Source organism: Orbicella franksi, chromosome 5, assembly GCF_964199315.1.
Source record: "Orbicella franksi chromosome 5, jaOrbFran1.1, whole genome shotgun sequence".
Taxonomy (NCBI): domain Eukaryota; kingdom Metazoa; phylum Cnidaria; class Anthozoa; order Scleractinia; family Merulinidae; genus Orbicella; species Orbicella franksi.
Window position 1 is genome coordinate 8,986,847 of NC_138149.1, and position 27,989 is coordinate 9,014,835.

General features: G+C 41.4%; 1 protein-coding gene across 1 annotated transcript; it reads right to left on the reverse strand.

Moving 5' to 3' along the window:
* Positions 1-387: 387 nt before the first annotated feature.
* LOC145488562 (sacsin-like) lies at positions 388-24,805 on the reverse strand. Its single transcript, XM_081467444.1, has 10 exons — positions 24,606-24,805; positions 19,633-19,694; positions 19,020-19,120; positions 18,567-18,677; positions 17,787-17,934; positions 15,986-16,979; positions 14,892-15,469; positions 3,385-14,594; positions 2,660-2,939; positions 388-2,170 (listed from the first exon to the last, which is right to left on the reverse strand). Exons 2-9 carry the CDS (start codon positions 19,634-19,636, stop codon positions 2,661-2,663), a joined length of 13,425 nt encoding a protein of 4,474 aa, XP_081323570.1. The 5' UTR covers positions 19,637-19,694; positions 24,606-24,805; the 3' UTR covers positions 388-2,170; position 2,660.
* Positions 24,806-27,989: the final 3,184 nt, after the last annotated feature.

Below are 27,989 nucleotides of genomic sequence, written 5' to 3' on the forward strand. Positions count from 1 at the left end.
AAAAAGTGGCCGCGGTGTCATGCATTGAAAATGATTTTGCCTGTGTATTTGGTTTGGCGTAGGCGGAGGGGGAAAATAGGTTTGTGCAGCGGATTTGGGTAAAAATGTTTTCATGACCACATATTCAACCAATATTAATCTGCACGGATTTGAATTCTTTTTTTTTTTCTTTTTTTTTTTTTTTTTTGTGCAAACTAACGTAGAATAGGTATATTGATATATTTGGAGCACTTTGGATTAGTAACTATTGTCGAGGGTTAACCCATAATAGGGAACGTTCACCAAAAAATTTGTACAATCTAAAAGTCTAAAAATCTAAAAATACAATATTTCTTAATACTAATGGATAAAAACTCTCGTTATGTTGTTGGGAGGGGAATCAGAGGTTTTAAAACCTTCCTGTGATCTCCAAAAATACTCTAGATTGTCGGATTTTCCGGCCTAGAAATTGCACCTGAGTTTCGTAGGCCAACTCTTTTCCATGACCGCTTAAGACCGAGACTGAGTGAATCGAGTCACACTGAGAGGAGAGAGAGCCCTAGAGCTTCTTGCATTGTAGGTTCAAAACTTTGTATCGGAAACAAATGGATCAAATGCATAATTTGGCATTTTTGCTCCATCTGGGCCTTTCTTCTACCTGCCACCCGCCCCATCACGTCTAGGAAACTGTTTTTTTAGAAATCAAGCAAGAATGTCAAATAAACGCAAATTGGTTTTATTTTTGCTTCGTTTTTCTAACAAACGAGCCTTGCATATGGCCTGTTTCACTGTGTGCTACAGAGATTTTAACTAAATTTATTTCATTATATTTGTTTCTGGCATCGTTAAATTCAACTGAACGTTTATAATTCAGACTTATTCGACAAGAGAAACACAACCCTTTTAGACCAGGCTTCTCTAGGGAAAAATGAATTAAGCTTTCGAAGTTGTGTGCTTTGTATTGCAGCCTAAACAAGTTCATTGTTTTAAAAATAGCTCGAGCTTATTTAGCTTGGAAACATCAAAACCGCCGAAAACTCTTTGGCATTGTGTTTTAACTAAACCGCTGTAAAAAGACTACAACATCACTTAGAAACACAATAAGAGACGTAGACTAACGGTACACGTCTCCAAACATTTGCTAGTATAAAACTATTTTTTACTTGAAAATTGCCATTGAAAATTAGAACATATTTGTTTATTTATACCATTAACCTAAAGGTGTATCTCTCTTTACCTTGTAACTATCTCTACTGATTCCTCTGTTTGACAGGCATGTATTCAAGCTTATTTTGAGTAATTACAGCAGTTCTATAATCTTGCATTTACATTTTACTTCAGGTATTCTGAAGTATGAATAACTTCGTATATTCTACTGAAAATTATCTACGTAGCAAGCTGTATCTATAACGAGTAAATAGGAATTAGGTTCGTGTTTGAAAGTAGGAAGAACTTTGGTAACTGTGAAATTACGCGCCTATGTTTATTCCTGACTCACAAATTAGAATATAATCGAGCTATTGGGTCAAGAATCCTAAAGGCTCATGTTTTTACATAGTCTGTGAGTCAAAGGCAAGCCTAGGACACGTTCAAAACTATGCCCTCGATCTTACTGGTCAACAAGTTTAACTTTGCTAAAAAAAGGTAAATACGAAATGCAACGGCTGACAGGCAATGGTATTTTATGTTGCCGGCCACTGTCAATATGGAAGCGTCCGCCTATTTGCCTGCATTGACGCAACTTCTGTTAGAGGCAAGATTTCTTTGCCTTCTTAAACGGTATAAAATAACTCAAACTAAGCTAATATCGTTTCTCTGAGAAAACAAACAAACAAACAAACAAACAAACAAGCAACTTCTATGTTCACCAAATAAGAATAAAATATTGCAATGCTCACTATAGTCATGCTTTTGCTCGTGCTTTTGCTCTCGAAAATTTTTACGGATTTGAGAAGTAAAAAAAAATATGCATTTACTGGAACCTTAAACTCCACGCTAGAGAACATGCACGGGTTTGAAATTTTTTTCTCATCAGAACGTGGATCACCGTACATGTATTACTTGACTTTTTTAAAACTGAATTGTTCGATTTAGTTTAGATCCACTGATTAACACATGCGTAGGAACATCGGCAGCAGCATCTGAAATGTATCCTTGAATATTCTCAGCTAGTCCAAACACTTGCCACACCCTGTCAGATCAATGCAAATAAGATCATGCATTAGTTTTTATTTTTACCTTTACACGTTATTGTACGATCCATTGCATAATAAGAATTTTCACGACTACCCATTCAAATGGTCAAAATTTTGCTTCGCGACCATGTAGGGATCCATATACTTCGTTTCTATTGTGACACTGCTTGTCTGTAGAGGAAATTCAGCTCCTTCCCATTTCACAACTGAGTTGCCAGGAAAAATGAAGGTAAAATGTAACCCTTTTTTTAAACTAGGAGATATCAGGAAACCCGAATGTGCAATGAAAACGCAAATTTCTAAAACTGGGTTGTCTCGCTTTGGAGATAATAACCGATCACAATTCAGTTTTGGTCATGTCACGTGACGTTTAACGTGTAATTATAACGCCTGATATTGAAAGAAATAGTCTACCGGGTTAATGAAAGGTTTCCTTTTTAAGTAAAATGTCACTTATCTATTCATTAATTTCATTTAGCATCTACCTTAGGGTATCCTGTCTTTGACTCGCATCAAAATATTCTCTGAAAGCTGTAGGGCCTGCTCAGCCATCTGGGCCGAGTAAACTTCGTTTGGGATCTTGGGGAAGGACACCTGATCTGGATAACGCATGCGCGCGGAACTAAGAACAAGTCTCTCTAGACTACATGCTAAGTCGGTTAATTGGGAGTCATTTAAACCATCGCAGTTCTGATCCAAGTTGTGGACACTAGTCTTGTCAGCATCTATTGTGTATTGAGCCGCCTTTAGTGCCTTCTCTGCTGCCTATAGGAGAACAAATCCATACAAAGTATTCAACGGAGGCACTGGTTACCAATTCTATTCACGGAGATGTTAGCTGTACTTGAACATATAATAAACAATGTTTTGTAAAGGCGGTTGAAGAGAGAACACTTTCGCACATTCATTCTTTTTTTTTTCTAACACGATAACTGCCTGGCTAATACTTCAAGTAAGAATTGATTCATTTCGCGGTCTTTTATTCTCGATCCAACTTGTTGCCTTTCAGTGGTATATTTCTTTTGTACATGAAAGTAACAAAGATTGATCAAATGGCAAGCAAAGTACATATCAATTATTTTAAAAAAAAACTTAAGAATGGGAAATTCCGAAGTTGAGTTTTTATAGCCTTATGAATATCATTGCGGGTCTCTTAAATAAGTCTAAAATGATCTTTACCGGCAAATTAACCAAACAAAGCCTTTCTTACCTGATGGCATTTAAAGCATACCCACTCAAAAGAAGGCCTTCTGGAATCAATTTCATTTGTACCGGCTGCAAGGTCAGCTTCAGCCTGTCTGAACCAACGCTTAGCCTCTTCAGGCTGCGGATTTCTAAGGCAGAACCTTGGAGGAATTTGACGTGATGACGATTCCAAGGAAACGTCCAAATTAGCGAGTCTTTCTTTGTACTCCTCACGCCGCGTGCCATGCTCTATTGCACGTGTTACCCAAGCATCAATATATTCGTCGTAAGAGCCACCCAGTTGCGAGATTGTATTCTTGATGTGCTCAAACGCCTCTGAGCAGAATTCTTCATCTCCCAAGTTCTTCTCTGGGTGCCAACGTAGAATTAGCCGCTTCACGATTTGTCGTTTTTGTTCTTCTGGTAGTCTCCATGCATCCTCCAGTTGCTCTGAAATCTCTCCAAAAATCGCCTCTTTGTTTCTGTTTCTGGGGCGTTCTTTCTCCCTTTCAGATATATCTTGTATACGGTGGAATTTGTACAAGACGGCAGCATTGACCTCAATCGGTTCTTTGTCGTATCCAATGTTGATTTGGTACATCTTTGTCAAGAGGATAGCATCTTCATCCATCACTTCGACCTCCTTGATAATCACAGCGTAGATGTACGTAGCGACCCCTTCCTCGAGTTGGAGACTCGGGTCATGTAGCTGATAACCCACATATTCCCCAGGTTCAAATTCCAAAAAGGCGTCATTCAGCAGATGATGCTCCTCGATTGGAATAAAGCCACCTGGCTCTGCATAAATGCCCATATCTGTTCCATCATAGGTGTCATCTCGTCGAATGCGCCTCCTATCCAGTAGAGGCCATATGTCACCAAGCGGACAATGCAACATCTCAGGAATTAGTACCATTTTCTTTCCCAGAAGCTCACCATAAATCTCTTCAATTACCTGGGCTATCAAGGAGGCAGCGTTGCTCATTCCTGTTACAGAATTCAAATACACCTTCAACTTTTCCTTGCCAGACACCACAACTTTCTCTTGAAAGAATGGTACATCTTCCTCACTTCCGGAAATGAGTTGACCGTTGTGAAAGAGTGAGGTTTTAAGGCTTTCTACGGCACAAAGCTCTATGTTTCGAAGACCATATTCAATATCAGCGGCTATTCCTTCATCAAATTGCTTCTTCTGCGAGTCAACGTGTCGAACAATTCTGATAATGCCCTGTACAAATTGAGCAGACAAAAGCCTCGTCGTCAATGCACTGACAGCCCCACTTGTCACTATTGCACCGTCGGTGAGTTTTTCTTTTACCACAGAGGACAGCATCACTGGTTGTAAAGGTGTAGGCAATTTCATCATTAGCTCTTCGTAGTTTGTCATGGCAGATTTTGGTCTGGCATCCAGCAGGCTAAGCTCAAGCACAAAACGTATGTTGAGCCTCGCGATCCTTGGTCCGTAAGCAGGTACATCATCGAAAACCAGCTCGGTGGACTTGTGCAAAGTCATAGGGATTTTTTTCAGAGGCTTATCAGAGGAGCGCGTTTCTGGAAACTTTGGTGGTAGGTACAGATATTCAGGAAACGTCGCTGGTAAGTACAGATTACATACTGCTGACGCTTCAACAGGATCGTCTTGAAGCCTTGCAAAGAAACCTTTCACTGCCTTGGAACACATTCTTATTTCATTTTGGTGCAATTTGTCATCCCGGCTACTTTCCTGCAACATCTCCAAAACCATGGCATAATGGGTAGCTCGAACAGCCTTGGAACAGCCCAGGTACTCAAACAATCGCTGAAACTTGCCAAATTCGGGGGGAATTTTGTATAGATATGGCTTAATCTCAAGACTTTCGTACAACTCAAGGACTGCCTGACTGGGCAGAATGAACCTCTTTCCTTCTTCAACTAAAATGCATGGAGTAGTTTCGAGGAGCCTTTTCGCTTCATATCCTGTGGTCGCGTTGACCTGCAGGAAGGCGTAAATACTTTCCATGACCGCCATTACCGCGGAGCGTTCTTCAAGTGAAGCAGTTTGTATCTTCCTTTTACGTTCAAAATGGATGCAAATGTTTTCGCAATGACTAACTACAAGATTTACCGATGGCTTCTTCACAATTTGGAGCTGGGCGAGAAAAGAATTGCAGTACTGCTCGATGTTGACACCATGAGGACGATCAAATTCGTATTGACGAGACCTTGGATCTGCCCACCCTGGAAGCAAGTGTGCTTTCGTCCATACGATGTCTTCGTAATCCTTGAAAACTGCCCCTTTGAATGCAATGAAGGGAACTTCGCCATCCATTGTTGCGCCTAAAGCTCGACAGACTGTTAGCAGTGGTTCTGTAACAGGGTCTGCAGCTACGAAGGGAATATCACAGACCATTTGTAAAAGACCTTCACCCACTACATTGGGTCGAGAGATTAGGTGATCCACCAGAATACGTGACCTCGTGAATGTATTCTTATTTCGCTTTGTGGCAGCTTCGTGTGCAACTTCTGTAGCAAATCTTTGAAAATCATCTTTAGAAACATTCTGCACCAGGCCTATCATTTCCAAAAAGGGCAACCATTCTTCTGAAGCGAAAGGGTCTGGTGGAAACTCGTCCTCTGTTAGCATGGACTTGAAAACAGGAATTCGGGGATCACAGAAACTCGACGCAGTCATCAACGTGCCGTCCTTGTTTGGAATGAACTTCACTGTTTTCAAATAATCTAACAGCTTTTGCCTCCCGATTTCTCTTTCATTTTTCTGTTTTGAACTTCCTGAATAATGAAATTGGCAAATATATCTGATATGAGCCAATGTTCCTTCTTCACTGAAATACGGAAAACATTTGAAAACAAACTCGAGATACGCTTCAACAGGAGAGACACTTTCAACGTCCAAGAATTCATAAAGATCTGACAGGCTTGAGTTGGATTTCAAAAACAAACAGTCAAGAACTGATTCCACAACATCCATCTCTTCTTCGGGTAATTCATCAGGTATAATACACGATTTTCTCTCCTCGAGTTTTGCAAGACCACCTCTTGCTGTGGGGTAAAATGGCAGCTTCCTCAAGATTTCTTTGTCAACATCTGTGAGACTTTGCACGTTCCGGTTAAAGTACTCTAGGACAACTGTTGCATGTGAGGGCTGTAATTTCCCCTCAAGGGAAAGAGGATCCGTTTCTAGAGCCTGTTTGAGTGCTGTAAGAAGGGACTTTGGTGTCTTGAGAGAGGCTACGAGATTACGTACGAACTGGTACGAATCTGGTTTGGTGTAAGGTGTGGTAAGCAAGTATATTGTTGTAATTACTACTGAATTAACCTTTGGTAAGCCCAAAGATCCTACAATAGTAGCCAGATTCCGATCTGAGATACCACAGTCAGAAAAGTCAAGAACAGTTTCAGCCATACAAAGCGGCACCAAGAAATGATCTGTCAATATTCGTTTGTTCACAACAGTCTTTGAAGAAAAAGATGTGGAGGATCTTTCCACGTGGATCGTTTTCGTTGCGGGAAGAAGGCACCATTTAGATAGTGGCGAAAGCAGCGTACGAATGAATTCTTCTTTACAGTCCTCAGTTATCTCTGCTTTAGTCATTGCATCGTTGACAAACTCTTGCAAGAAGCTCCAAACCCTATAGATCCACTGGTGATTAGGCAAGGTGGCAGATGGGTCATCTGGGCACCATTTCACATAGTGATCTTCGCTTATGTAGCTGTATGGTAGGGTTTGGTGTAACAACGAAGCGAACATTTGTACATCCAAAGGTCGAAAAACGGGGTACTTTACGCATTCGGGGCTGCTAAAAATGTCGCTACGTACTTCTCTGTGAACAAAAATGGACGGGGAACATCGAAAAATATTTTGGTAGCGACTCAGACATCGGGGATTACTTTCGCTAAAAGCATTCAAGTTGTTGTCCTCAGTAAGAAGCAGTGGAAGTCCAGAGAGACTCTTCAAAAAATGGTCGTCGTCTTTGCAGTACTTGAGGACACGGATCACTCCTTGTTCGTTTTTGAATGGTGTCTTGTTCACAGGGCATGGAATCTTCCCAACATTGCAAAGCGGATCAGGATCACCAAACGATTTGTAGAAATTCATAACTGCAGTGGGTGAAACACAAACCACCTCCACTTCTGCCTTCTTGAGTGACTCGAAAGTGGTCATTGAAAATACGACAAGTTTTAAACCAGTCTCGAGCAAGATTTCTTCAAATTTGGACTTCCGCCTGATTCTTCCTTCTTCTCTTTTTATTCTTTTTTCTTTCTCTTCTTTGCTTTCAAGGCCACATTTTCGGGGTGTGGCAGCAAAACAGCCTTTTATTTCGAGATTGTTAAAGTAGATTTTATCTTTTCCGGTACCTGACAGTGGAAACCACTCTACCTGGACTCTCTCAGAACCGTACGATTTCTCACGGCGGTAGCTAGAATTCTCTTCCGCTTTCCTCACTAATGGGATCAAGCGCATCTTCTTTTTGCTCATCATTTGGTAGACTACCTCAACCAATGTCTTCCAGTACGTATCCTCTATGGGTAACCTTGGAAAGAGCTCCTCATATGTACTTAACTTTCGTAAAGTCGTACTTCTGCAGTTACTGCGAGATTCAGTACGAGATTCAGCACGATCCTGAACGATAGGCAAATGGAGGAAAACGCGAACTCCGTCTAGAAGGGTCAGATAGCATGACGCAATGACGTCGCGCAACAAGGCATTGTTCCAATCAGTCCTGTAGTCGCCGGTTACATCTCTCCACAAATTTCTCCTTGCCTCGTGGTCCAATGCAAAGTGCCCATTGATGTGAACTGGCAAATCTGTTTCAAGTGGAAGTGGAAGAAAGCAGTACGCTTTCTTCTTCCTATCTAGCTGCTCCCTCGAGTTTGTACTTTCCAGAAGGCACGCAACACCACCTCGAGGAAGCATCCCCAGCTTTTGTCTCCTAAAAGCATCGACAATTCTCTTGTCCACCGCTTTCTCAAAGCCAACCTGTTGGACAATCAACCATGTTTCCTCTCTGCCGGATGAATCTCTCAACTTCATAGTATACGTACACTTTTGGACATTTACGCTTGTGGGTAGGGAATTGTTGCTCTCTTTCACACGATTCCCGATCCCTTTGATACAATCAGCGAATGCTTTCCTCTTTCTGTCATCATCTTCGGAGAGAAGCACTTCAACAGAGTATCTGTCCGTCAGCTTCCCTGATGATTTATCTATTCCACAAAGACTAATCTTCTTCACATTGTTAACAAAAAGGAGAATGTCGAAAAGCTCCTTCTTCAGGTCTTCCATCATCTCGTCTAATTTCTTCACTGTTACCACAGCTGACGATATGTTAGAAGTTGGCGCCATTTCCTCCGTTCGTAGGGGAAGCCTGAACATTGTTGAATTCTGGATGGAAAAAAGATCCTCGAGATAACAAGGGAAGACATCTGGGAACTTTGTTCTCATTTTCTCTATGTCTTTATACATTCTGCCAGGTTCTTTATCGGTTGCATTCGGGACATACTTGCAATGTGGGTCGAATACACACAACACATCTCCAATTTCTTTACCCCTTGACATGAATGAGGGCACATCAGTCAAGTGGTAGACAGCATTGAATCCGACACCATATTGGCCAGTCTTGTTTGGATCATCGCCCTTACTACCCTCGCCAAGGGTCTGTATTCCTTTGATATCTGCATTAGTGAAAGGTTTGTTGTTGTATACACACAATGCCGGACCTTGCAGTGGTTTCCAGCTTTCTTTCAACACTCTTTCATCAGGATGGTATCTTGGGTCCTTTATGAAACAAATTTCCGTTGCTCGCGCATCATCTGCATTTTGAAGAAGTTCTTTCAAGATGTCCTTCTCACATGGGTAACCTGTAAGAATCCGTTTCAGACGAGTTGTGAGTTTCTCTCGTTGTCCACAGGGAAGCCCAAAGTCATGATGTTGTAGGGCTTCGTCTCTTCGTGTTTTAACACCCAAGTGAGAACATGTTGGCCACGGAATTTTCTCACTGACAAATTGAATACTTTCGTCGTCATCATCATCGGATATCCAAGGGCAGTCCTTCATACAAAGTTGAGATACTGGTCGCATTACTCTCCTACAGGAAGGAAGATAAATAGATCCCCATTTATCAGGTATTTTTGAACAATCGCCAGTTGACCGTTCGAGTATCTCCCCTAGTTGAATCGCCATGTGGACTGTCACTTCAAGAGTTTCCTCATCAAGTTGCCTGTCATGGAAATGTCGCTCTACCCGTTGAAGACTTGAGATGAAATCTTTCTCCTCAAACTTCTCTTTCACGCCAGCAAGTTTCATGATATCGGAACAGGAATCGGCAAGATGTTCTGGAAGCTTATAAAGGTACGGAGAGCAGTCTGCGTTAATTTCCAGGGCCACCTGGTCTGCAGGGAGAAATCTCTTCCCTGCAAGAATGAACTTCTTGTCAACTAAAAATTGCATGATCTCAGGGCTGTGACTGCTCATCATTTCCTGCAGAAAGGAATACGCCTCAGTGCAAACACGGTTGACTTCATCATAACCTTCGCGATCCAATGAATCGATGTCAGTGCATATTGCTTCTTCAAGCTGGCTCATTATATGCTGGATGCTGACTTCTTTGTTTCTCAACTTCAACAATTCTGTCACCTTTTTGGGGATTTCCAGGTCAACAAGGGGCTCCGTGCAACATACAAGATACTTCTTTTCCTTCAGGAATACAACTTTTGGTGCGACCAGAAGATTTCTTCTGCTTTGAAATTCGTCTCCTTTCCAGGGAAGGGGAAAGTGCTCTGGTTTTCGAAGAACTGGGAGAAATTTAGCCTCTACAAGGCGTGTCATAATGGGTTCTGTAGGACCTTTACCCTTGCCTTTCATTTTCTTTTGAATAAATGAGAGCAACACCTTTACACGCTTGACTGCCGCTTTGCTGTCAACTGCATTTATCCTGTCGATACTCTCTGCTCTCTCCGCAATCTCCTTCCAAGGAAGAACATCTGACACCATTCCAAGCTGTTCAAGTTTGGTTAGTCGTTGACGGTTAAGAAAGGTTTCGTCAGTTCCACAAGGAAATTTGCCATCGTCAGGGCAGAATAGAGTGGATACTTCTGTGTTTGGATTTACAAGTTGGCTAGGACACTTCAGACTTTTGCCACGGGGTGATGCTGGAATACTGGCATGCGTCTTTATCAGTTCATCTAGATCTCTAATGTTGTTATCCAAAACATGCAGCACCAATACATCTCTCAGGTCTGAACGAACTTTCAGAATGTTTGGAAAGAAAATCTGATGGAAAAAACGTCTCTTGTCGTACGTTCTAGTCTGAATTATTTCCCACAGACCACAATCGTGAAAAGACTGGAACACGTCTGCTGGCAAATCGATTACCACTTCGTCTTCTTTAGCCAACGTCTGAAGCACGGCAAATGAAGTGTCACCTATTTGAGGCTCCAAGCGAAACCTTGGATCGAGAAACACTACATGACGTATGTCAACCCATTTACGTCCATCTGCGGAGAATAGGGCATGATCTCCAACGGCAAGTTGTTCATAGAAGGACTGCAGGACAGGCCAACAGTCTCTATGTACTTCATCCGCCTTTGGCCATAATGAATGGCACTTATAAGAGCCGTCATCTGGAACAATTGACTTGATGTCTTCAAGAAGAGAAAAATAGGCAGACAAAATGGAGTCTTGCATAAGTACTTTGTTCCAGTCGAAGCCATGGCATCTCTTGTCGTCTTCAACTTTCGACTGTAAGTGACGTCTGTTAGCAGCTAATGCGAAAGCTCCATTAATGTGCAATGGTAGGCCACTATGGATTGGAAGTGGAAGATAGCAGAAGATGACACCATTATGCGTTGGTTCATCCCCATCAACTTTAGCAGGCAATGGCAAAAATGTATTATTTCCAGTTGGTACCAAACGAACAGCTGCTCCACCTGATGGAAGGAGACTTTCGTCGGTTTCCACAAACTGCATTGCTGAACCATTGCCCATTGCAGAAACCACGAGCCACGTGAAACGCTCATGACCAAGACACCCGAAACCGTTAAAGAACTTCAAGCCCAGTGTAGTAAAACGACAATCGATATCAACTACTATGGAACATTCAGGGAATTTACTTGGATGGACAGTGTGGTATCTTGCCTCCCTCGCTACCTTCGATGACGCTTGAAGAAAGCAACATCGCCTCAGGAAACGCTGCTCTCCAGCATCCAGTTTCTTTGCAGTAACTGGTAATGTCACCGGGAAAGACAATTCTCGAAGAATTCCTTCCTGGGACATTGATTTGGAGACCTGAAACATCAAAGCAGGCAGAGACTCTTGACTTGTTTTTCTTGGCAAACTGTAGATTTCCACACGCAGAACATTTTGTGTAAAAAGAAGCAGAGACCTCGACCTATGAATGAGCATTTGTAGCAACTCTCGTATTTCGCGGTCGTCGTAGTTCAGCTTCTTAATCTCACTTCCCAGGGCTTGCTCTCGAGTCCTCAACGGAAATCGAAAAAGCGTTCCATTAAATGAGTTGTCTTCCTTGCTCAAATGCAAATCGCAGCCAAAGATGCCGTTAAATGGTTTGAATTGATTTGCGAATTTGCAAAGCCTCTTCACATCTTTGTTGAGATTGATCTTCATCCCTGGCTTCCTTTTGTTCCTGATGGCCTTCCCGAGGTATGACGTGTGAGGATCAAAAATGACAAAATAGTTCCTACTTAAGATCATGGGCACATCTGTCAAATTGTACACCGCATTGAAGCCAAGTCCAAACCTACCAATCTTTTCGGTATCGTGCTCTTTTGTTGCTTCGTTGAGTTTTGCAATGTTCTCAAAATCTTTATCTCTGAATTCAGCGTCGTTATAGACCCACAAAGCAGGACCTTGACAACCTTTCATGCCTTCGTCAATCAAGCAAGTCATGGCATCCTCGTTCATTCTTTCATCATAGAGAAATCTGACTTCAGTGGCACCGGCATCGTCTGCGTTTTGCACAAGCTCTTTTAGAACTGAAAATCCATCCGTGTACTCCTCCAGAAGTCGGTTCAGTCGAGTAGTAAGCCTCTCTTCCTGTCCAAACTCTTCTCCTATGTACAGCTCATCCGCGTCCAGAATTCTATTGGTGAGGCTTCGAACACCAAGGCGTTCGGCTGTACTGTTAGGGACATTGGGGTGTACATAAAAATAGTCCATGCCTTCATCGTCACCTTCTCTCTTCAACCAATCGTGGTCGCAGTACATACAGCACTCCACTGGCTCAAGCCTTACATGTGAGTTGTCGTCAGTGTGTGTTGGTAGAACAATTTGCCTTTTTAGCTCTTCTGTCAACTGCCCACTTGCCAACTCATTCACAATGTTGACGGATAACTGAAGATCTTGCTTTACTTCCAAAGCGCTGGACAGGACAATTCCATCATCATACTTCTCTTTAATCATGTGAAGGACCTCTACCAGAACAGCTGGATTACTGCTTTCCCTCATGCCAAAACGGTAAAACAGCTCAGCGTACTTAGCCATGTCGCTAGGAAGAAAATGTATGTAGGGTGTAAGATCAATGTGTGGCTTGCTGAAAAGCACATGGCTAGGTGAGGAAAAGCCATCTCCATTCCACACCCAATCAAATTCTTCAAAACAGTCAAATGCCCGATCCTTATCAACGTCCTTTGCTGGCACCCGACTTAGCAGCAAGTAAATTTCGTTTACCACAACCATAAAGAGCGGTTTTTCTTCTTTTGAATACGATCTGATCACATTCTGCAAATGCTGAATGACCTGGAAGACACCGGGTGGGTACTGCCAGCCAAAATACTTGGAAACTTGACCGGATGGCTGTACTTCCACAAGAGGCATAACCGTTCCAATAAGGTTCGCAAGGGACTGACTTCTCACTTCAGTTGGCTTGAAAAAGTGTTTGCCATTTTCTTCGCCCTCTTCAAACCATGCCAGTCCCGGAGGATAGTTAGGGGGCCTTTTTCGCAATCTTGAAACCCAGGGAATGTCCTTCAGTAAGGCTCCTAACGGTTGTCCATTGAGTGACTCCAACAAGTTTTGGGGATTTTCACTGAGGAACTGCAAAATTGCCCTCGATTTCCGTTCTGCAGTTGGAAGGTGAGTAAGCCCACTTACCAATTTGGCACTTTGGTACAAATCGTATCCAGCGATGCTGTCCTCGTTTTTCATTCCAAGTTCCTCTAACATGGCGAGTACAGAACGTTCGGCGTATTTGACTGTGGGGAAGACATCTTCGTCGACAAATATTTTCTTGAGGACCATGTTTCTGGGATCAAAGAGGTCTGATGCTCTTCCGCGCCCCCGATGTTTGGAGACAAAGGGCAAGGCTTGTAATTTCTGTTTGAAAGAGCCATTTTTGCGAATTTCATAAGTGTGGTTTTCCAGTACATAAGTCATGAGTTGGTCAATCTGCTCTCCAGTGTACTTTCCTCGCTGTATGTCTGGAAACACCATTTGGCAGAGTAACTCAGTTGGCGTTAGAATCTTGACGTCTAAAAGAACTGCTATAGTCTTGGAATCGTGCTCGGTAATGTCAATCAGCTCTCGCAGAGGTGGAACCGGAAGAGAATCAGCAACCGTTGCACAAAGAACCTCCTCCTTTGATACGAACTTCTTGGACAGCGTCTGGAAAATGGGAAGCGAACACAGAAGATTGTACTCCGCTTGTCCCACAGATGACCGTCTCACACGGGCCAGAAATGACCTGAGGAGGTGCTTGTCGTTGGTAGATAACATCGTGCACACGATTTCTGAAAACCTTCCAGCTGCTGCCATCTGGCTAGAGGAACACGCCATTGCTTGCAAAACGCCTTGTACAGAAGGTGAATGTACAAACGTCCCCAAGACAGCGGGATGGTGTCTTAAATAGGCGGGAAAATCATTCATGATGATTAAACCAAGCTTCCTTAAAACATTCGTCAGTGAATCGTCTAGGCAATCATAACTTAGGGATTTGACAACAACTTTTGAAGGGCTGCAAAGTCGAACCAAGGTTACAGGCGTTTGTGTCATGTCTAGTGGAATCAGAGGTAGTTTTCCAAGTCTCTGAATATCTTCCTCTGTGGTGAAATGTTCTTGAAGATATCTCCAGACAACCTTGATCCAGTCTCTTGGAGGATGGTTGTGATTACTGTCATCGGGGTACCACGGAACGGTATTACCCCTACTCCACTCAGGCGGTAGGGCCTCGCAAAGAAGAGATGGTACATCTTCCTCGCACAATAGCCGTAATTGCGTATCTTCTGTCAAACAAACATAACAACATAGTGACGGTCTCCGTCGTAAAACACTTAATATTAGGACGTTTTTCACCATAATGTTGTTATACCAACGGAAAAGAATTAAACGATAAATACCGACATGCTTCAATTGTCTTTGTTACAATTTTGGTAAGCTTATTCGTTGTAAGACCGTTCTGCTTTCCACTGTGCCATACGACTTATGAAAGGAATGCCATTAACTACTTTAGATAGTAAAATAAAGAATAACCAATTGCTGGGTAAGATATAACCATACTCGTATCCAAAAAAACATTATACCTTGGTCAGCTGCATCTTCCAGCTTCCTAATGACGTCCCCATCGACTGTGTCATCAATGAAACGGTGTCCTAGACCAGGAAAAAGTTCTCGGGGATGATGAGGCGAGCAAATATAAATTTTCTCTCCCCGATATGAAAATGTTGTGAAGGCGCCATTGGAGAGGGGCAACAACTTCAGGCCGCAGAGTTCGTCAAATTTGCGGTCTTTAAGACAAAACTGAAGAAGTAGTAGTTTCTCTCGTCTATTAAGGTTCTGGTAACAAGAAGGGACTTGCTTCAGTGCTGCTCTTGTGCCACTGGGTGTGATATTCTTTACAGAAGCCCCTGCATAGCACAAAATGGCGTCTGCGACATGACTGGGCACTGAGACGACAGGCACATCAGCTGCTAGTAACACTCGCTGAAGCAGCTCTTTAGGTTCATCTCTAGACAGCAGGTCAAAGACGACTTTCTGTACTGTCAGCCACTGACCAAGATGTGCTGGGGTATAAACAACTTTTTTCTGCAGTAGCAGGGTAAACAATGGTTCTTTTATCTTCTCCCACTTTGGGTCAATGGAGCTGATATCTGGCCATGCCCTGCAAGAAACAAATAAGCGTAACACTTCATCAGATTCCTGGTTTCGATACCAGTACAGCAAGCAATGCTCTTTCCAATATATACTACAGCCTTGTAGACATTTTTGAAAATACATCATTTCTAAGCGCAATTTCCGCCGCTCTCTCAGCTCTCGTGGGTTCAGAGAACAGCGCCTGCAAATCAAGCCTAATTAAATTGTGAAAAAGATAATTTCGATGCACTACATACTCCGTGTTTGAATAAAATAACGTTTTTCAACAAGTCTAGATTACTGCCACACGTCAAATAGTTCCACAAACTACGTTTCGTGGAAAGAACATGGGTACAAAAATACTTAAGACATGTCATGTGCTTTCAACCAGGGATGACTTCTGAGCATAGAATTAACCATCTATAACTCACGTGAAAGCACGTTTCAGGACCAGCAACAACAAATATTTCATTGTTGGAGATATATTTATCCAAGCGCAAGACAGTTATTAACCGAGTCACTGCCCTGAAAAAATGACACTTACTTGAAGATGGCTGTCTTTGGTACGAACAATGATTTCTCGTTAATGGCTTCCAAAATCATCGTGGTATACGCTCTGGGTATGGCCTCCCCGAGAAGATACCTGTTCCATAGTAACGACTTGTCCGTCAGCTGCCGACCACAGGTCTCCCGATCCTCTTGATCCGCATTTGGAGATTTGATATAACGCCTGTTCTGACTCAAAGCAAAGAAGCCGTTAATGTGCACCGGCAAACCTGTCAAGCTCCTCTTTTGCACCGGCAGAGGCAAGAAGCAAAACACGTGGCCTTTGATGTCGGGCGTTTGCAGTTTCGGACCTGTTGGCAGTGCCATGGCGACACCTACCATAGGTAGATAGTTAAGCTCTTTATCTGTCATCAGCCTCTTAAACCCCATAGAAACCTCCCCTCCACAAAAGTAATTGGTAACTAGGAAAGAATGCTGCTTCACGTGCGAGCCTAACTTTACTGTCTCTATCGTGACAGGGTAGGTTACAGTGACAGATTCCATCATCACTTTTCCAGGTTTGAACTTTGAGAGAAACTCCTTTCTCTTCTCTCGAACTATTTTGAGACTTTGATCGGCGATTCTCACTTGAAAGGTCCTTTCAGGATCAGACTCTGATTCTTCTCTAATATACAGCTCGATCGATTCCAGGCGTTGAAGAAACAGGAGAACCAAGTGAGCGTCAGCCTCAAAACTTTCAAACAGTGTATCCATCTTCTCAGCAGAGTAGAGTGTTTCTGACAACTCGGATGGTCTGGTCCTGAAAGGGAAACGGAACAAGGTGCCATCGTAAAATCCCTGGGAAAAAACATCTTCCGTACAGTCAAAGATTCCCTTGTAAGGAAGGAACTGGTCTGGTATTTCGTCCATCTCTGCGCGATCTTCATTGAGTCGCCAGTGCTTTCCTGTTCTTCTGTGGCGCTTGTCAGAAAAGTGAACACCATGAGGGTCAATGAAGCCAATTTGGGAATCACTGAGTAAACTTGGTAAATCTGAGATAGAAGAGCAACACAAACATAGCTAAGAGGACCACTATGGTGTGAAGAACTTTCTTTTAAGTAACGGAATATTGAATTCAATCTTGAAACAATTGTTTCACTTTTCTAAACAAAATAGGCCAATTTAATTAACTAAAAAAAGACAAGAATTGTAAAGGTTATTTTGCAGCTGTGTTGGAAATTCACCAGGTTCAACAAAAAAATGTGAGTCTTTAAGCAGGCTCTCAGCTTCAGTTATGATTAAGAGGGCGCATACGTGTAGACCTAGTTGTTACTCTGTGAACCTTAGATTCTCTGTGATTTCATATCACTGGATGATTTTTAGTATGGCGTTCAAAAAATGTGATTTGGTCGTAGATCTCTGAAAAATTTTTTGCGTTAAGTAGGTTTGAAATGTAAATCTTTTAGTCCCGGTCCAAAACGCCTTTCCACTCATGTGCCGAACCAAACTTGATTAAGTTTTGCTTTAGAGCGACTTTGGAGCGACGGCTGGTTCAGACGGCGTACTTGCGTCGAACTTAATTCGGGAAGCCATTGGTGACAATTTTCGACGAGAGAATATGCGTTCTGAATTCAAGAACTCTATCCAAATAGAAAAATTGTCACTAACATTTCGCTGTTATAGCAGTATTTAGGGAAGCAAATTCAAACTCTAGGTTCAGTATTTAGGCAGGTTTTCTCCTGGTTAATTCGACTTGTTAAAGGGAAATCTCATAAGCTGGGCTATTATCACGAAGAAAAACCAAAAAATGAATTTGCGCTAAAGAAACTCGCTTAAGATTGTACTGGAGATGCATGTACCTGTCATGTGAAATACAGACTTGAATCCAAGACCAAAACGGCCGACTTTCATTGGATCTTCCACTTTGATGCTATCACAGACCAGTCGAATACCCCTCCAGTCTTCTCTTGTAAACCGTGCGTTGTTGTAAGCGTAAAGCGCTGGACCCTGTTTGAACATTTCAATAAAAGATATATGAGGAAGGCTTCTGTGGAACTTGGAAGAGATTTGTATCTTTTTGTAGCGTCCCCAAACGCAACTTGTTGAGTCATGTCAACTATAACAGTATGCCGTACATATTGGCAGATTTTCCTCTTACCTTATCGTCAAACAACATCAGAGAAAACTTTAGGCTTTTTAAGCCTGAAACATGTCTATGTATCTATAGTTTCTCCAAAATAAAATTGGATGGATGCACATTTTTCTGGTTTAAGATCTGTTTGTCAAACATAAACGGAAACCATATTCTTCCGTTCAGGAAAGTGCCAGGGACACGCTCCTGTGCATGACATTGAAAAGCCAAAACCTCAAAGGCTTTGACCATTAAATTAGAAGAAACCCTAAGTATTATGCCCTAGCTTTGTCAAAAATTACTGTGAAACTGAACTGAGCTGTTATTGTGAGTTATCCATTCATAAGGTTTTTGGATTTTAGCACAATAATCACTCTGTCTTAAACAATTCAGTGAGTTTTTTCTACGTGGCCCTAGCTGCGCGTTTTAAATTTTGTAAATTTTCAACGTCACTAAGTCATAATTTTTGGTCATTTCGATCAAAAATGAGACAAAACCACGTGTTTACCTGAAATTGTGCGAGGTCCCCATCAAAAAGATATTCTGTGTCATGGCTGTGTTTGTCGTGCAAGAACTTCACTCGACTAGCATTTGCATCCTCAGCATTTTGAATCAGTTCCTAGACATGAGAGGCGTGAGAGATAAACAATCGTAAAAAATGCGTATACTACCACAGGAAAATTCGCAACATCTAACGCAAAAGTGTATAAATTTCTCATATACAGACTGTTAGAAAAGCAAACGAAGACTTCTCTTTCAGAGTCTCGCTGGTTTTTATCATGAATGCGAAGTTGACGTGGTAATTCAGTTCTTAATTAATTGATCCATGGTAGTCCAGCTTGCTATGTGTTGTATTGTTTGGCAGAAGGATGATATCGTGATATTTTCAAACCTTACTGTAGCAGATAGAAGGAAGGAAATTTTGTTTCCCTGCAATCTAGATAAAAGTATTTTGTTTTACCTTCAGTATCTGTCCATCATCAGGATACTGATCTAGGATGGACCTCAACTGTTGGATGAGTGATGGCTGAATCAAATCAAACCCATCGTCATCATTGTTCGCTGAGCAACAAATTAAAGAAACAGACATTAGAGGTAGTTTTCAAAGAAACCAAACACAAAGACCTGACGTTAGATATATCGGAACTACTATAATTCCCTTCGGAAGGATCGAGGCTTAAAGCTGCTTGCGGACAAGAGTATCCGTTTAGTTCACATTCCTGTTTACCAAATAATTCTGGTACATTGGGACTTATATATGTATAACATGCACTATAGACTAAGGAAAAGCGTCTTTGATGAATGTCTCCTCGTATCTTTAGGCAATGGTTCCTTCAAACTTTTATTCCAGTATTTATTCAAGGTCTTTTGAGAACTATTCCACGAGCGCGCCTTGAATAAAAGATTACAGATACCCAACAAGGTGTGTAACGCCAAGTTGGCTCTAATCATCCTCTAACTAACAAGCGCGGGTTGCTAAAAAACGTCTCCAAAATATAGAAAATTAAAAACGAAAGACCTCCAGGTTTCTTACTGAAGTCAGTGTTCAGTTATATAGTATAATTTATACCTACCCATGAGTGAGAGTTCAGATTTTCTTCAAATAGCTACTTGCTCTTTTTCACCTGGTAACCATCTAAACAAGACCACAAGAAAAGGTTGATTAGCAATGAATAGGAAATGCAAGAACGGCATTTGCAAAATTAGCGCGCTTTGGAGCCATATTAAATATCCAAGCACTGCATATTTAAAAGCTGCGTAAATAGGGTGTTACTAACCAGAGTAACGAGGTAACGAGGTCACCAGGTCACCAGGTAACCAATAACCAGTACCCAGTAATCAGTACCCAGTACCCAGCAACCAGTACCCAGTACCCAGTAACCAGTACCCAGTACCCAGTACCTAGTACCCAGTACCCAGTACCCAGTACCCAGTACCAGTACCAGTACCCAGTACCCAGTACCCAGTACCCAGTACCCATTAACCTGTAACCAGTAACCGGTAACCAGAGTAACGAGTAACGAGTAACGAGTAACGAGTAACGAGTAACGAGTAACGAGTAACGAGTAACGAGTAACGAGTAACGAGTAACGAGTAACGAGTAACGAGTAACGAGTAACGAGTAACGAGTAACGAGTAACGAAGTAACGAGAAATCGAGTAACAAGAAAAAAATTAAATAGATAAATATATTAAAAGAGCGTAAAATCGATTAAAAGAGATAAAAAGTGAAGGGAGCATGCTCGCCAAGGCACGGAAAGGCATTTCGCTATGATTTTTTTCATGTATGTCCTCGAGCGGCTGGATTGTGACATGCTTTACAACTCGATACGACGCTGAACTGTGGAGTATACGTTTTTTTTCTTTCTTGCGTCAAAGTTTTCAAAGTTATACGCAAAGCAGCTAAAGTATAAAACTAGAATTTAAAAGAGGCCAATGCCCAAGATAGCCTGTGTACAGCCGCCCCTCCCCTCCAAAGAAAAACGAAGAAAGAAGTCTTTTCGGCTGTTTCCAGGGTTATGATTTTGGGAATTACGGTTACTGTATACCTTCAAAGGTGTCTCGCGTCCACGTTATGCAGCGCGTCCGGCTTAAACTGTAGATACCTAAACCCCACATCAAATTAAAGCTTATAGGGCTGGCTATCAAAATGTACCGAGAATTTTGAAATAAAATGAATTGTCGAATTTTTCATGACCACTAAATGCGAGCGCACGAATCACCTTTTGAAAGCCACAAGTCAAAGCAAAGTTTGTTTTTCGCCAATCTAATACACCTTATTCCAAAATGGCCGCTATTTAAGTATTCTTTTGTTTACTTGCAAATTAGCCCTTGTTGCCTCGTTCTGAAACTCGAAATTCAAAAGAATATTTTCCCTTCAACGAGGCAACACGGGCTCATTTTCAAGTAAACAAAAGAATACTAAAATGTCGGCCATTTTGGAATAAGGCCTAGGTGTATTCTTTCCTCGGTTTCAATATCCAACGCGATAAAAAAACGTGTTTGCGTTTTGCAATATTCAATTGCAGTAGGAAGTTACTGAACATTTTCGACATAGAACTGAAAAGATGTGGCGTGATCGTTAAAAAATCGCTCTCGAAGAAAAAAAATATAATAATTCGAAATAAACAATTCGCAGACACAACAACTGTCCAAATTTGAGTACAATCAAACGAATTCCTGTGTACCAAATTCGTGACAACCGTATATATGGTATAGGTAATTCCCGCGAAAGTCACGCACTCCTTTTCTATGACAATTGCAAGTAATTCATCATTTAATTGTGACTAGTCAAAAGAACGTAGCCAAAATCCAAACTGTGATTTAGTAGAATTAAAACAATTAAAAATTCAGACTGCCGCTCATGTTTTGGAAACCTTGAGCGGTGCACCGTGCAGAGCTTATTTAAAAGAAAAAAAAAGTGTCACAACTCATGGCTTCGTATTCTATGCGTAGCGTTACTCAACCTCGTTCCCGGGATCACTCATTTCCCCACCCACTGGGACGAGGTTGAGCGTTACCGAGACCTTAGACTCATGTGAATCGCTTAGTACTTCTTAATTGACATATCATAGTTTGGATTTGCTAAGTTATCTTATTTACTTGTAATAATTAATTTCTAATTAATTAAAAAATTCGGATCGCCAAGCACTGTTTCGCTGTCCGAACTGTGCTCAACGATTTGATTACCGCGCGCTCGGTCTTACAAAGGTGAAGGTCTTACAAATATCTATCGAACTATGTTTCTTTGGGATATTTGCAGGGTCGGGGAAAACGAGGGGCCTTAAGGGGGGTCCTTCGTAACTACAGATTTAGAGCAGTTGCCAAAAGGAATTACTGAAGGCGATATTTACAGGAAAGCTACTTTCGAGTGTTTTGCAGTGCTAGATGGTGAATTTTATATGAGGGAACATTTGCTTTGAAAAAAAATATATGATTTCGCGTCCGTAACTTAAGTGCCAGTCCCAAACCGCCCGTTTAGACTTTTAAATCCCTAAAACTTGGAAGAAGAGAGGAAGAGTTCCGATTTTTCTTATGATTGAATCAGAAATAACTTAGCCTTCTTTATAACCGTACGTATGGGATTACTGTTTACACGTAAGAGGAAAGCTACTGTAGAAAGTCTGTTAATACGGGTGTTTATTACCTCATAGCTTTTATGATAATGCGAGTTTAATGAAACCCATACGTAGCATTAACACCCAGACGTTCTTAAGCTATTGACACTTTTAAGTTTTAGGGTTGCCTCTATTCTGGTCACATGACTGGTCAAATATGGCCGTGATTTGAAACTTTGGCAGGACTCTTCAATGGAAAAAACCTCTGCAAAAAGCTTTAACTTAGGAGGTGTGGTTTTCAAAATATGACAGTGAGAAACCTTCCATAGCAACAAATTCATGACGAGTTGGTAGTTAAGAAATTCGTACTTGAAATTTAATAGATCGTTTTCACGTGACGTCATCACTTTCGAAAATCCAAAACTAAACAGCCACCAAAGTTTTTATCCTCATCATGCATAAGAGGGGGTATATTTATATCTGTTTACAATTTTACAGCTTAATAGCGTGCTTCGTTTGGAATCCAGAGCATTTTGAATTTCAGGGTTATGGAGGTGCGTGACACAAGGCTACGATTGAGTTTGTCGAAAAATATATACTTATCTCATGATTTTGAGCCTTTTTAGAAGTTAGAGCATTATGAAAAGTGCTTATGTAAATGCTTGTTTGATAAGTACTGATAATCAGTCGCCTAGATAGCCAAAGTAAGTTCCAGATGTTTACACTATTTTCCGGCCGCCATATTGGTGTACCACGGAGGTACACCAACATGGCGTTTTCGTACTGGGCTCTGCAAATATCTGCGAAACATTTCGACGAATATCTGAAGTTTGGGGAAACGCACAGGCCTAAAACTTGGAGAAGGGTCTTATTTAGTTATCTTATATATCATCGTAAGATCATAGCTTTTTCCACTGGATGGTTCTCGATTTATTTTTTTATTGCGTGACGGTGAAAACGATCTATACGGGGCTTAAGAGCGTGGCACTATGAAATCATACATAACACAGATTTCACCTCCTCGCAAACGATGGGCGAAACTACAATCAAAACGAGTTTCAAGTAGCTATGCTCGTTCTTTCGTTTAGTTCAAAACATTACATGTAAATAAAGAGCGTTTTCATGGCGCCCTGGTTGCTATTCTGAAACAATGGGAAATGTTTGCATGAGAAAATAACACCATGCAACATGCTAAATATAGCTGCCGTGACATCAGGCTCAACTCCGCAATTTTAATTCAGCGCTGTTTTGAACTGGCCATTGATAAAATGAATTAGTTAAATGAATCCCCCAACGTCATTTAGCAATCGAATGAAATAATTCCACCCATTGCATGCTTATTGAACAAATGATATTAAAATATTGATTCGACTTGTGGCAGCCAATGCCGGAAGACCGTCCCAGTGATAAAGCCTGGTTCTCATATCCCACCGACGTACCTGCGACGTAGTCGCCGGTTGCAAGTGACAACGTTCGGTGATCTGTCCCAGTGGGTCCCCGGCGCATCTGCGATGGATCGCCGACTTACTCACATTTGCTCGAAATGCAAATCGAATTGCGCAATTTTCAACCATTTTACCTGTAAATAGATCGTTTACACTGTCACGCAATAAAAAAATAAATTGAAAACCATCCAGTGGAAAAAGCTATGACCTTACGATGATATATAAGATAACTAAATAAGACCCTTCTCCAAGTTTTAGACCTGTGCGTTTCCCCAAACTTCAGATATTCGTCGAAATGTTTCGCAGATATTTGCAGAGCCCAGTACGAAAACGCCATGTTGGTGTACCTCCGTGGTACACCAATATGGCGGCCGGAAAATAGTGTAAACATCTGGAACTTACTTTGGCTATCTAGGCGACTGATTATCAGTACTTATCAAACAAGCATTTACATAAGCACTTTTCATAATGCTCTAACTTCTAAAAAGGCTCAAAATCATGAGATAAGTATATATTTTTCGACAAACTCAATCGTAGCCTTGTGTCACGCACCTCCATAACCCTGAAATTCAAAATGCTCTGGATTCCAAACGAAGCACGCTATTAAGCTGTAAAATTGTAAACAGATATAAATATACCCCCTCTTATGCATGATGAGGATAAAAACTTTGGTGGCTGTTTAGTTTTGGATTTTCGAAAGTGATGACGTCACGTGAAAACGATCGAAATGGATAGAGTCGTCTCACTGGAGTACGTTGCGTCAGCAGATGATGTTCAGATAAAATATTTTGATCGCCGACAACCGCCGACAACCGCCGGCTTGCCTGCGAATTTGAACTCAGCTCAACTTCGCAGGCAAGCCGGCGGTTAATGCCTGGGATAGATTATGATTTGGCGATAAACGTTTACCTATGTCCCAGGTATGTCGGCGGCATATGAGAACCAGGCTTAAGCAATGAACCGGAATGCCGAAACCTTTTCCCAAACAGGAGAGCGTACAAAAGCATACAAAGCAAAGTATTATCACAGCAGAATTTCGTGTTACCTTAAAAGTCGAGAATGTAGCAACAAGAAAGGGTTTTAAGCAGAACTTCCGTGTCAGTCTGTACCAACAATTCAGCTGCTTTCATGCGAACCGAGTATTCCTTCACTCGTCACGCTTTGTTACGTCATTTGCATGTGAAAAAGGTACCTGGCCAGCATCTATATTCAATATGATTTATAATTGGTCTTTTAGCCTCAAGCTTAAAAATTTACGTGTTTATCCGATAAATAGAAAAAGTGGTCTTTAACTATTTTTGATAGCATATAGCAAACTACAGACGCCTGCGTGACTTAATTAATCGAGCATTGCGAGATCGTCCAAAGTCCATTGAAGTTTGCCGGGCCTCATAACTATTCGTCTCTAAACTATACATGCGAAAACTCCGAACACAAAGATCGAATTCTTTACAACACCAAAAATGCCGTACACGCTAGTAAGCTGTCTAATTTTAAGAGTGACAACTTACTTTTCTGTCGAGGTGCATGCAAAAGTTTCGCAGGGGTATTGTAATTATTCCACACGTCTGTGTCTCTTCAATACATGCGTCTTGTATATTTTGGGCAGGTGAAAATAATGTTTGTGTTACACTCTGTGACCCACTCCCAAAGATCTCCTACTTTATTCCACTTTCAAATACTCCTAATTGTAGTTTCTGATTTTTAAAAACTCTTAGGAAAACGGCTCCTGACACCCTCACGTGTCGTGTGAAAATGGCTTCAAAGATATCATCGAAGATTCTTGAATTTTTTTATTTTCTCTTTCCCAGAAAACAAATTCATTTGCATGACAACAGCAATTTGAATATGAAATGTGAATATGAAATGTGACAGTCGTGTGACACAACAAACCCTTAAACAGCAGGCCTTGCATACACTGAAATTATAAACACAATTCTGGAATCTGATTGGTTACCACACTCCCTATTTTTAACCAAATGCAAGAGCGTGACCAGATAAGGAGTTGAATAATAACAAAGTGTCAAATAATAAGCGCTTTACATAGTATTTCCTCCCTTATACTGAGAACTCATAATCAGAGTCTCTACATTCAATAAACCGTTTAGAAATGGCTTTCTCCCGGTGAATTTTTTCATCGAGATTATAAATCGTAAACAGGCTTCGCTTTGTCGTGACAGCGTTTCTCTCGAATTTGTATGAAGTTATGATTAGTCAATTGATGCAAACAGGACGTCATGTCGTCCAATTCTGTCTGTAATTATATTTGTGATGGAAAAAAATTTGTTTATCACTCGTATGATTACAGTCCGAATTGGACTTCACTCGGTCCTATTAACATTACGTACTGTTCCCGCTTCGCAAAAAGTTGAATTACTGACGGATTTCTGAACTTCGTTGTTGCAGTTACAAGACATACATATCCCATGATGACCAAAATCTAATTTAGTACTAGTCATAATTATATCTATCACTTTCATTAAGTGCTCGAGGTTTCTACGAAGTTAAAGTCGATGAATGTTCAGTAGAATTCAAGTTAAATTTCTTTCTCTTTCTTAGTTTCAAACCGACGCTTTTGTAGAAGTATTCGCTTCACCAAACTGCGAAGGGACAGCAGAAATAAGAATTAACAGATCCCTTTCCAAGAATCGACGACGATTCTAGGTTTCCAAAATTATCTTTCCGGGAAAATAAGGTAATTATCACACGTTAACGATGCGTGACATAAGTGATTTTTACCAGGTCCCGTATGTGAGTTCCTAGTGCAGGTTCACTCTCGTTCCCAGAGCCTCCTGTCCCTCTGATCCTGTGTAGCCTTGGCACGAGGAAAAGGAGCCACTCTTCCTAGTACCAAGGCCCTGGCGGCTACAAGAGACTGGCCGCTTTAATTTGGAAACGAGAATGGTATCGGTCATGCTATTGCTACGTAACAACTAATATAAAAACTTGCTAAAGTGAACGAACTTATACCATACAGCGCCGAAAATAAGCAAACCTTCGTTTCCAAGGTAAGACAGGAGGACCTGGGAGACAAGTTTTTACAGTGATTGACTGGGGTTGCTTGCAGTTTGAGAGAAAGCATCATCGAGACGAGCAATTCTTTCCAAGGAGTAGTTAAGCATAGTCGCCGGAAATTTTGCTTTGAGTTTTTCAATCAAATTTTTGAGCATTTTCGTGCATATTTCAGGCTCCATTGACCCGATCATTCTGATCTGGTATCATTAGAAAGATCTTTTCCTCCTGCAATAGCCTGTGTACGTCCGCGCCCTAGCTCTCCTCAAAAAAAGCGCAAAGAGACAAGTCTATGTGCGGGAGTAGTTAATCGTGTTCCGCACCCCGGGTGGTGTTCCTGGAATGTTTGGAACGTACGCTGATTGGTTGTTATACTAGTCTGCAATACGTAAGGCATTTCCCGTTTTTTTTTAATTGGTTAACGTTAATCGATCATTTCCTGCAAATGCCGCGCGGGTTAGAGAAACCAGGCATTTTCGATCCGCCTGAAAGGTACACACCACGAGAAGTTTGTGACAAGCCGCCCAAATGTCTAACATTCTCACATATGTTCGAGTTTCGCCAGCAACTACAGACGTACAGAAATTTAAATACCGGCAACTGTTGAGATCTACATGGAGGATCGACACCATGGTCTTACCTGAACAAAGCCAATGTCATATACACCACGCAAAACAGTCAACATTTGATTTATGTGGTGTCAGAGCGAACAATTTTAAAAAGGATGGCGGTATAAACCTGAACATCGAGCTCAAGAGACAAAAGCTCGATCAAATTGATGCAAGAAAAATGAGAACGTCTCTAAACAAACGTATAACTTTTTCCAAATAAAGTTACAGCAATCTCTGATGAGGCAGGACGAAGATAAATGTGATATCCGCGATAAAAAGCAAAATACTGTACTTCCAAGCAGTTCTTATTAAAGAGCCGGGCCCAGCGTCACAACATCTAATGTAAGTAAGCGCAATATTAGTTAGTAATAATAGTTAACGAATATTTCAAACTTTGTTTCCCTCCCCCCCCCCCCCCAGAGAGCTTTTAAGCTTTTTTATATTTTAAAAAACACATCTTGCAATAGAATTGAGCTTATTTAAAATAAACAAAGTATACTGGCACATGGCAAATTACAGAGGTGTCTCGAGGTGTCAGACTCTGCGAAGCGGCATGTCAGATAACAGCGGAAGTGATGCAGACCTGTGGAAAAAAAACACATGTATGCCGGCTTTTCTTCCTTCTGTGATTTTTTTCTTTTTTACCAAAAATAAGGGGGCTTGGGGAGCGGGCCCCTCCCCTAGATCCGCCACCTGCCTTTGGACCTATCTCAGCGGCAAAACACTGATTTGTAATTTCTCTTTCCTGTGATCATTTTCTGCTTGCCTTCTTCGTAGTTCGAAGAGTATATGCCTTACATTCTAGC

Bases quoted from the DNA above. Each gene is read 5' to 3' on its own strand.
- LOC145488562 (XM_081467444.1), bottom strand. The intron at 16,980-17,786 runs GTACATGCATCT...CTTCTATCTCAG, and splicing joins GTCTGTATTTCACATGACAG to ATTTACCAAGTTTACTCAGT. The intron at 2,940-3,384 runs GTAAGAAAGGCT...GTTCTCCTATAG, and splicing joins TATGCTTTAAATGCCATCAG to GCAGCAGAGAAGGCACTAAA.